Raw genomic sequence first — 11,481 nt, 5'->3', positions numbered from 1 at the left:
TTCTGAAATTCAGCAATTCTATGATAATTCCCCAACAATTCACAAGTTAATTTAATAGAAAAGTACCATTCAAGTTTGGAAAAAGCTCAGTTTTACCACTTTCTGAAAGGATGAGGTGGGAGAAACCATTTTCTCTCCAAAGACAAGCTGTTCTCTGGGATTGGTGCTGTGATGGAAAGGCATAATCTCCCTTCGGTCCCATTTATTTCATAGAAACCTGAGATTACTCTGATTGTGATCTATGGACTGGAGATGTCAACCTGGGTTGGAAAAGGTGGTCCAGAAGATACTGTATGCCAGCCATGTGGGGCTCCCTGGGGTCCGGAGGCCTCTGGGAGGGCAAAAACAACCTCCCCAGGCTCCGGAGGCTCTCTTTCTCTCTTTTATTTTATAAAATTTTATTTTTATGAAACATACAAAAAAGAAAAGACATTTAAAAGCAACAGTTGAAAAACAGAACTTCTGAAGAGCTGAGGAAGCTCCTTGGATGAGAAGCGAAACCTCTTCAAAGAAAAAACAGAAAGTCCAGCTGCCTCTTGAAAAAAAAACAAAAACACCTTTGGGACAACCTGGATGACAGAATCTCCAGACATTTGAGCACAATTGTGGTCGTAAGTCAAGGATTACCTATACTCTATAGCCTTTACTAACACAGTCACCGGGTGAGCTGGATGAGCAAAGAGACTTTTAAACAGCCGTGATGGAGAATGATGCAAATTATTTGCAATCTACCATGCCAACTCCATCTGGCAGAGGATAATGGGTCTTGCAGTCCATGGCTGGTCAAGTTGGCAGTTTTTTGCAATTTAATATCCATGCTAGCCAAGGACAGGAAGGGTTGCGATGGAACGGGTAACACTAAAAATGATAGCTTTGCCATCTGATGGTTATGGCTGCATAGTAACATAGGGAAAGCACCACAATATTATGAAGCAGTATATGGAGTATATGAAGCAGTATAACTCTGTCAAGGATCTTGGAGTATTTATCTCAAATGACCTAAGTGCTAGAGCCCACTGTAACTACATAGCCCAAAAGGCGTTAAGAGTTGTTAACCTAATTTTACGTAGCTTTTTCTCTGGTAATATTACACTAATAACTAGAGCATACAAAACATTTGCTAGACCAATGTTCGAATACAGCTCATCAGTCTGGAACCCACATTACGTATCTGATATTAATACAGTTGAGAAAGTCCAGAAATATTTCACAAGAAGAGTTCTCCATTCCTCTACTCGTTGCAGAATACCTTATGCTTGAAATTCTAGACCTAGAAAACCTACGCCACCTTCGGTCCGATCTAAGTATAGTATATAAAATCATACATTGCAATGTCCTGTCAATGAATACTTCAGCTTCAATCATAACAATACGAGAACACACAATAGATACAAACTCAACGTTAACCGCACCAAACTTGATTGCAGGAAATACGAGGACTTCAGCAACAGAATGGTCAATGTCTGGAATACTCTACTTGACTCTGTGGTTTTTTTCCCCAAACCCCAAAATCTTTAACCTTAGTCTTTCTACTATTGACCTCACCCCTTTCCTAAGAGGTCTGTAGAGGGCGTGCATAAGTGCACCAATGTGCCTACCATCCCTGTCCTATTGTTTCTTTTATTTTTCTTATATGTATCCACGTATTCATAACTATGTTTTTACTTATACCTATTATCTTGTAAGCAATTGACAAATTAATATATATATAAGTTTAAGTGTTATTGCTATTAACAAAAACATTACAAGCTCTCCCAGCTTGGCAAGCGAACCTCTCTTAAAACGAAGCCCAATTTAGCATTAAAAAAAAAAACCACTTTAAAAACTTCTAAAAAAAATTCCCAGCAAAGCAGCATTTGCGTCAGCAATGCTTGATTGACAGCTCGCCCGAAACACGGGAAAGGGAGGAAAGCAGGGAGGGGGGATGAATTGTAAGAAGGAGACTTGTCCCAATTATCCCCGCCTTCTCTTAGCGGGGATTGGTGCAGCCGGGGTGGAAGTCGAGCCTATAAACGGTAGCGCTGAAGAGAAGTGGGCGAGGCTAGCGGTGCTTTTCGAGCCGCCTCCTTTCCTTCTGTTCTTTGGGTGGTTGTCGCTGTGCTCAGGTGGGGGGATGAAGAGGGGGGGTGAAGGGGGGTGTAAAAAGGGCGGGAAATTTTTGGCGGGAAATGGTGTGGTGGGGAATGGTGGAAGAAGAAGCGGGGCCATTTTCCCCCCCTTTTTCTATTGATGCCTTTCACGCTCTCCACAGAGACTGCCATTAATCATTGCTCTTTTTACATGAAAAACCCCTGGTTGAATACGCCCGTTCCCATTTGAGGGTGTGTGTTTGTGTGTGCGCAACTGGAGCTCAATTTAACCCGGGAATCGGAGCAAAATAAGACATCTTTGGGGAGGGGGGGTTCTTCCCCATAAACTCTGCAGTCCTGTCAGGATGGCAACAAAAGGAAATGTACTTGCTGTGGGCTATTCAAAAGGAGAGAAATGCAACTCAAAGGATGTTTTTTAAGTAGGAGGAATTCAAGTGGTTTTTTGTTTTTTTTAAAGGAGCTAATCCATTAAAAAAAAAGGAAGAGGAGGAAAATTGGCAGGAATGCAGTTTGGGGCAGGTTTGAGGATTATCTAATTGATCGATAATCTCAGTCCTGACAGATTTAGTATTTGGAAATAGTATGAAAATATATCTTTAAAAATGACTATGCAATACTTAATTCATATCTGCTGGTGTTAGAAATGACGTGTTAAGCAAAATGTAGTTATTAATTGGGAATAACGTCAGATGAGTCCTGCTTGGGCCATTTAACCCCCAGCATAAAACACTTCTGTGTTGCTGTTTTTTGTAGCTAACTATTTGCTGTGTTTTATGGGATCCCTTCTTGAATTCTAATTTGTATGATAAAAAAATATCGAATTGAACTTACAAAATTACAAATCTGCTCTCTTTTATTTCCACCAGACAGCATGTTAAGGGCAACAATCAGATGGGATTTTAAAGTTTATCATTCAAAACAAACTCGGGCCTGTTTTTGAATACTGTATTGTCTGTGTGCATTGAGTTATAAAATAGGAATAATATTCCTCTTTCCTAGGTAATCTGTAATATGCTTAGATTAGCATTAGCCCATAAACTGAACCATTGTGGTTAAGTCATGGTTTGTAACTAGAGTGTTTGGTAAAGCCAGTTGAATAATTTATACCACAATTGGGACAAATCGTTGCTTAGTACAGTGTGTGTCCTTTTTGTTTGTTTAAATTTCTATACTGCCCATTTCACTTAAGCGTCTTGGGAGTTTACCCAAAATATATGTACACAACATACAAGGCCTTCCTCGTCTCCCTTTGGGTGAAAGTGGATAGTAGAGTTAATTCAGCACTAATATTAAGCTGTGGTTGCACAAACTCAGAATAGCTGCAACATTGCTTTTGAGTCTTGAAATCTCCTTAAATCAGCTTTTTAAATAAAGTGTTGCTTTTGTTGCAGACAGAACTTTGACCACTGACCAATAACGAAATGAACAATACAAAACTATCCCCTAACAACAAGAACTATTAGCAATAATTTGTGGGCAAACTTACGCATAAACTTACACACTCCATAGAGACCTTTGTCATCAGTTGGTTTGCCTGTTTTATTTAAATTATCTGCATTGTTTAATAAACAGGATAAATTTCTCTAGAAGTAGCAAAATGTTTCTATTTCTACAGAAATTTATCTTGTTTATTAAACAATGCAGATAATTTAAATAAAACAGGCAATCAACTGGTGACAAAAGGTCTCTATAGAGTTGGCAATAGAGAAGAATATGGGCTGTAGTTGCTAATCGTTTTTGTTGTTAGGGGGACAGTTTTGTGTCGCTCATTTTATTGAGTGCATTTTTATTGGTTAAAGACCAAACTTTTTAAACTGCATTTAATTGCATTTCGGTATACTGTAGAATTCTGTTTTGCACCACCCAATGCTTGGTGTACAGTATTGTGTCTTTTTAGCAATATATACATCTTGTGTTAAGCAAATAGTTGTCAACATGTAAGTGGCTATTTTGAGATTTTCCCATTTCTTCTGGTGTGGGCATTGAGAAACAAAATAGGTAAATCTGATGTTAGAAATTGGAGTGTAATATATAATGCTAGTTGAGTCTTGAAGGAGTTTAATGCGTTGGGAAGAAAAGTTTCTAAAAACTAATATTTAATGTGGCGGCTTTAAATTTGATGCATGAATGTGTTTCCCCCTCCCAGGAAGGCCATTTTGGGGCCTCTACTATCAACCACTTCAAAGAAAAATGCGAGACAGTCATAGTACTTGTGTTCCTCCTACAGTCACTGCTGTAGTGAAGCCAGGGTGTACACGACAACGCAACACGCAGGGTGCTTTGGTTACTGGTGGTTCTACACAGGGGCTTGAGAAGGAACTTTCCACGACAACTTTGAAAATTTCGCAGCAGCCATTTTTCCTGCTACGCAGAGAAGAACAAGAAGCATTCTTCAAGCTCCTAGGTCCAGTAGTTGTATCTACTTGTGCTAGGATTCAGCCCTCCTTGGGACAGAGATGGACAGCATTCAAAGCACAGCTAGCCTGCAAAGCTACCACAACTAGCCTGCCTTTGACTTAATTGATAACACAAAGTTTAACCATTGTGCCTTTTGTCCAATCTTCTGTATTGGCAGCACAGTGCCTGATAGATTGCAAACCCTTGTCTTCAAATCTCTCTTCCCCACCAATTAAAAAAGAAATGCAATCGCATTCTCTCACTTAAATGTGATGGGATTGAATGGAAGGACAGTCAGATCGTTCATTAAAATCACATGATTTCTAGCAGTGGCGGGATTCAAATTTTTTTACTACCGGTTCTGTGGGCTTGGCTTGGTAGCCATGGCAGGGGAAGGATACTGCAAAATCCCCATTCCCTCCCCACGCCACTAACCTGCTTTCCAGCTCCGTTCTCCTATGCAGGGCAACCCAAAAAGACCCAGCCGGGACTCAATGGGAGGCAGAGAAGAGATGGGGTTGGCAGGGCCAGTCAGAGGCGGGATTGGCCGGTTCTCTGAACTGCTCAAAATTTCCGCTATCGGTTCTCCAGAACTGATCAGAACCTGTTGAATACCACCTCTGGTTTCTAGGATCCAAAATGATTGCTGTCCAACCTCTGGTTTATGGCCTTGAGCCATGTGTTTTTCAGTAAATCACAGATTAGCTGTTTTAAGATGTCTTCTGCACTTCAGAACAGCAAAATGTTTGATTTTAAGTCGATTAGGGATTTTTTTTTTTTTTAGAATAGGTAGCTTTGGGATAATATTGCTAAAAGCTACGTCTGGGAAAGTTTATGTGAAATTAACAAAAAAATAAGCTTAATTACATTTAAAATCTGTACAGAAAAACGTTGCATCTCTTTCTCATTCAAACACGGAGTGATGGGTGGGGGGCTAAAATATCAAATCTCTTTTAATGATTTCAACACTTTCCTGTTTTTCTGATTCTAAATGTGTAAGCATGGCAAATTCTATAGTAACAGGATGTCATGCTCTTATTGTACATTAGGATCAAGAGTAAGGTTTATTTAATAATATTTTTCAGATGCTATAAAATAGCATAAATACTATAAGTTAGTTTGTATTTCCTGAATTTAAACTTTGTCTGCAAGAATGAATTGTATAGCTTAAATTGGATCCCTCTACTTTATTTCTCATCAGAGGATGGCTTGGTACAAGACTTCCTGTCCACAGACACATGTTACAGAATCTCAGATAAGGTATGTTTCCTGCTATGTTCATGTATTAAGGCTTCCAATATTAGAGCAATATTGTATTTGTAGTTTTACAGCTCAATTTTAATCAACAATATTGGAAGCACACTTTTCACACAAACAGACAGGATGTTTCAGAATAGCCTTTTGTTTATTTGTTTTCATAAAAGACTTAACAGCTGTTAAAAAAAACAAAACAAAAAAATCAGCACACAGTGGATAAAATGATCTTTGCTTCCATTTTCAAGAGTATATTCTTCCATTTTCCAGAAAAATAGGTTATATTGGTTAACTCATTTTTTATACATTCTGTTCCCCCAAATGCCTCCCCACCTAAACAAATACAGGTAGACCTCAGCTTACAACCATTAATTTAGTAACTGAAGTTACAATGGCACTGAAAAAGTGACTTCTGACTGTGTTTCATATTTAAATCTGTGGCACGGCGTGGCAGCATCCCCATGGTCACATGATCAAAATTCAGACGCTTGGCATTGGACCCGTATTTATGACTGTTGCAGTGTCCTGGGATTATGTGATCACCTCTTGCAACTTTCTGACAAGTCAATGGGGAAACCAGATCCACGTAACTCTGTTACTAAGCTAACCACTGCCATGATTCACTTAACAACTGGAAAGAAAGGTCGTAAGATGGGGCAAATCTCGTTTAACTATCTTGTTCATCAACAGAAATGTTGGGCACAATTGTAAGTTGAGGGCTACCTAGATATCAAGGAAGGGTTATTACATTCTATTTGCTTTTGTTCTATTCGCATTTTTAATGTAGAAGTTCCTAATTTATATTACGTAATTGAAATATCTTGTGTCAATTGTTTTATAGCTGTACTGATCATAGTTAGAAGCATATCAGAAATAAAACCTGTTCTTAAATTGGACACTAATACCCAAAACTAGAGCCAGTTGGTTAGTGGTGAAGGCCTCAGGTTAAAATTCAAAAGACCATGAGTTCTAGTCCTGCTGTAGGAATGAAACCAGCTAACAATAATTATATTAGTTTGGACTTAAATTCACAATGATAGCTCTTCCGTGTTTTGCATTGGTATCAGGAGGCAGCAGCATGCTTCATTGTTCACATAACATCTCTGTGCTAAGTTAAAGTGATGTTATTTAGCAACCCAAACTCAACCATTCAAGAGAAGATAAAGTTTTTCCCAACACGGAGCTCCTGGTGCTATAACTGAAAATGTGTTGTTGGGTTTTTCTGTTACTTTTCTGTTCTTAGTGGATTTCCGTAGTAAAGGAAATTTTGAAAAAAACAGTGTACTAGGAAGAGCTTAGCTGGCAAGCTGCCACTTAGCTTTCCCTTTCAATAACCTTCTGTGATATCAGGGTAGCTATTAATTTCTCATCTCAAAATCCACAGAGCTATAATGGCTTTCCTAATAAAAGCAGATGGTATTTTGGCTCTTCAGTTCTGTTTCTATGCATGTACTTAGGATGATTTTTTCTTCCCTGTCCCTCGTACAATTCTGGTCTTTAAAAATATTAAAACCCACTTTCTCATTCAGTATCTTATAGCCATGACTATGATGTACTTTAAACGAGCTGGCCTACATACAAAAGAATATACACGGATCAATCTCTTCATAGCTCTGTAAGTGGCACAGTTGTTATTTTTTGAGCTTCATGGTTTTCCTATAGTTATTCTTTTGTTTTGCTTCCAATATTTTTTAAATGCTCAGGCCATTTAAAGATATTCACATATCTGGACAGCGTTTAGGGTTGGAAATGGCTAATTTATCTTGACAGAGACCCCCTGAATTCAGAGTTGACTTCACATTCTTATTCAGAAATAATTCATAATCAATCTTTAGATGATGTAGAACAAAGGATGTACTGTAGAAGTGGAAAATATTTGTATTATATTGACATGAGCCATTTGGTACTCTAATAGAAGAGGGTATTTGTAGCTTAGAGTTGAATTGTAAAATCCTTGGTGCTCTCTGAGCTTGGTTGTTTGTTCTTAGATGTTTCATTACCCAACTACTAGATAACATCTTTCTTGATAAAAGGAAGTGGGGTTTGCTTTCTGTTTATGTGCAGTAGCTTACCCTGTCAGTGTTGGTGCCGATGTTGTTTTCTCCTTGATACTTCCTTATTTAGGCTGTTATTTGAGTTTTTTCCTTGCTTTCCATTACAAAGGAAGATAGGTGATCCACTACCTTATTCCCGTGCTCCAAGCTGTCCTTGAACGTGGACAACATCTGACTTTGTACTGTGACTATTATAACTTTGTACAGTTGTAAAAAGTGATGTATTTCAAATCGAGAGAGTGACTCAGCTTTTCTTGAGAAATTATGCAGTATTATGTCACCGAAGGAATCCCGACGGCTTTCCCTGCTTCCAACATCTTTTTGTCCTAATTATAGGTACTTAGCCAATGACATGGAAGAAGACACAGAAGACTATAAATATGAAATCTTCCCCTGGGCGCTTGGCGACAACTGGAGGAAACTATTTCCACAATTCTTAAAAATGAGAGACGGCTTTTGGGCTAAAATGAAGTATAGAGCGTTTGTTAGCCGGCGATGTTGTGATGAGGTCAGCTGCAGTTTAATCTGATTAAAACCGGTGGCTTGATGGAGGGAAGGGCAGAATTATTTCCTGCAAAGGAAACTCCACAGTAGATACTGGCAGCTGGGTGGGGGAGTAATAGAGGATAACTGAGGGAAAACTACAAATAATGGAATGAATTTTAACGTTACGTGTAGTATGCATAGGGTGTGTCCTTGGGTTAGAAAAAATACACTTCCCTGATGTTCTGCAAAAATGATGGCCCAATAATCTCATTAGATGTAACACAGCTTCGTTGTCTCTACAAGGTCTATACTAGCTATTATCAGGTGCTTTTTGTAGTTGCCTAACAATGAAAAATATATTTTTTTCACAAGTACGATTTTTAGCAGGGTGAGTTTGATATAACAGTTAAGACACCAGGCTAGAAAGTGGGAGACCAAGAGTACTACTAGTCCTGCCTTAGGCACAAAGGCAGCTGGGTGACCTTGGGCCAGTCATCCACTCTCAACCCTAGGAAGAAGCAAGGGCAAAGCCCTAAAGACAAACCTTGCCAAGGAAACCGCAGGGGCATGTCCACATAGATGGCATGCTAATTTAACAAATAAAAATAGACTTATGAATGAATTGGACCCGTCTCCTTGCATGTAACATTAAGAGTAACACTCCACGTTAAATTACAGGAAGATTCAAATGTTCATTTTAATACGTACTGTATTAGAATTTTAGTGTGCTTCATACCTTGCATGGCATCTTTACATGTTAATAAAGAAGTTGAAGATGCCGGGCATAAAAAAAGAAAACACGCGCTAACCTCTGCAAGATTTATTGAGAAAAAGAGATGGGTTTTACAGAAAAATTCCTGCATGTGAATGGTTAACCGTGTGACCTTGTAAATTCCAGCGTATATTAAACACACACCAAAAAAGATTTTCTATCTGCCTGCTTGTACCTCAGCAAAGCAGCAAGTCTCTTCCCCTGAAAAGGGAGGTGTTTGTGGTGACGTTGACATAAGGATCTCCTGAAACCAACTCTCCTAACTCTCCGGCTTCCTGTTATCTCTAGATAATGCTGAGAGAGCCCTCTCACTGGGCCTGGGCCCGTGAACGAGCATCTCACCACAGCGGGGCGCTGAGGAGTTACCTGAAGAATGAAGAGGAGTTTGCCCCCAGAGGGCCTGGTGTTACGCCCTCAGTGTGCCTTCTCTGCGTTTTGGACATGGAAGGAAACGTGGCTCAGATCACGCCCCCCGCCAGTGATCTCTTACCGTCAGACGTGTTGAAAGGAGATTTGGAAAGCTCTCCTTTTCTAATGCTGGATTCAGAGACTAACTACACCGTGATGCAAAGTAAGCGCTTAACCATGGCTCAGTTCATCTTTAGGGGGGTTTTGAATTTAAAAACACTCTACTTAAAAAAAAAATATCTAGGTTTCAACAAGGATGAAATATACAGCTAGTCCTCGACTTAACAACCTCAATTGAGCCCCAAATTTGTGTTACTAAGCAAAACATTTGTTAAGTGAACTTTGCTCCATTTTACGACTTTTCTTGCCACGGTTGTAAAGTGAGTCCCTGCAGTTGTTAACTTAGCAACACGGTTGTTAAGTGAATTTGTTTTCCCCATTGACTTGGCTTGTCGGAAGGTCGCAAAAAGAGATCCCATAACCCCGGGACACTCCCGACAATTATAAACGTTGTTGAGTCGAGCGTCTTTTGAGTTTCGATCTGGTGGTAACCATGAGATTGCTGCAGCGGTTGCAAATGTGAAAAATGGTCACAAGTCATTTTTTTTTAACTTCGAATGGTCACTAAATGAACTGTCGTAAGTCGAGGACCACCTGTACATTCTTTTGAAATCAGTCTTACACATTTCATGTTCGGTTTAAACAGAGTAGAGTTAAAAATTAGAAATAGACCTGATATCGAATAAGCATGTTTTTGGGCTGATTTCCAATGACGGAAAGATCTGTTTAACTTTGTGGATCTGATAACTGTTTTAGATATCTTAACACGTAACTGTTCTACCCACAAGACTCTTCATTTCACAGTTACCTTGTTTGTTCATCCACCCTAGAGCAAATTGAACTTAACCTTTTTATCACAGTGTTGAAGGAGTTAATATTTAACTTCATAACAGAGTAGCTGTTACGTTCATCCTTTGCAAGTGCAACCTCCCAATGCAATTCGAAGCATTGCATAGACTGACTCTCAACATAAGCCTCTGATAGTCTTACAGGGACCCACCATGGAGAAGATGGAGCAGAGAAAGATTGGCAGTTCTTGGCATAATATTTGATGGCTGAAGACCTCCCCACCAACCACCGGCATACCAGATTTCCCCCATCGGAGCAGTAGTATTCGTGGATGTCCTTCCATCTACATTTGCGGCATTCTATTTATAAGCACTTTATCTTCCTGTTTGTAGAGAGGACACTTAGAAATACTTATTATATTTGTATATATTTAAAAAAAAAAAGCTTATGAATTGTGACTTGTACAATGTCAAAAAAAGTGCCAGTTGGAATGACTCTTAATAAAGACGTCTAGAAGAACAGGCTACAGGGAGATATATATTTTCAAACTTTTTATCACATTTTACTCTGGTTCGTTCGTAGCCCGTTTTACTTGTAGAATTACAAGCTGTTTTAGCCCAAAGGAATCTGGAATGATTTGCAGGCCAATTAAAAAGTAGCACTCCCTGAGTTCAGGTATTCGGACACACGAGGACAAAACAAGAGAAGGGGATAAAATTTGGACAGTTTTTAGTCTGCTACTGGTGCAGTCCTTGCAGTTGACGTTATGGTAGAAATTTTGGGGCAGCGCACAGGAATAGAAAGTGAGAAGTGGGGAGGGATTTAAAGCTATTTCTCTCCTCAGCCATATCCTAATGCAATGGCTATTTATTAGATTTCTGACTCACTTCTGTGCCTTGTTGGCCCTTCAGGCAGCTGACAAAACATTAGAAAACTAGAATCAAATAACTGGAAAGTCATGGATAAAAATGGTAATTAACACCTTCCTGTTAACTATATTAATATGACAGGTGGGCCTGAAGCCTGAATCAAAACACGTTTACTTGCTGGAAGTTTCTGAAAATGATAGCTAGTATTTTTATTTATCAAATTCGGAAATAATCCGTCTCACTCTTAACTCCTTGTATTTTCCCCCATACAAATATACCTTGATTTGGAGTAAAATTGAAAG

General features: G+C 39.1%; 1 protein-coding gene across 1 annotated transcript; it reads left to right on the top strand.

The window, feature by feature from the left end:
• The first annotated feature begins 2,007 nt into the window (after positions 1 to 2,007).
• Positions 2,008 to 10,789, top strand: SPDYC (speedy/RINGO cell cycle regulator family member C). The gene is given in 8 exon segments (XM_026716494.2): positions 2,008 to 2,105; positions 4,237 to 4,494; positions 5,689 to 5,747; positions 7,271 to 7,356; positions 8,132 to 8,303; positions 9,342 to 9,624; positions 10,506 to 10,526; positions 10,529 to 10,789. Coding segments are annotated over 7 exon segments (873 nt in total). The 5' UTR covers positions 2,008 to 2,105; positions 4,237 to 4,280; the 3' UTR covers positions 10,567 to 10,789.
• The last annotated feature ends 692 nt before the right edge of the window (positions 10,790 to 11,481 follow it).

This window comes from Pseudonaja textilis, chromosome 16, assembly GCF_049901715.1.
Source record: "Pseudonaja textilis isolate UNSWEBS1 chromosome 16, rPseTex1.2, whole genome shotgun sequence".
Taxonomy (NCBI): domain Eukaryota; kingdom Metazoa; phylum Chordata; class Lepidosauria; order Squamata; family Elapidae; genus Pseudonaja; species Pseudonaja textilis.
This window is presented reverse-complemented; position numbering and strand designations above follow the sequence as displayed.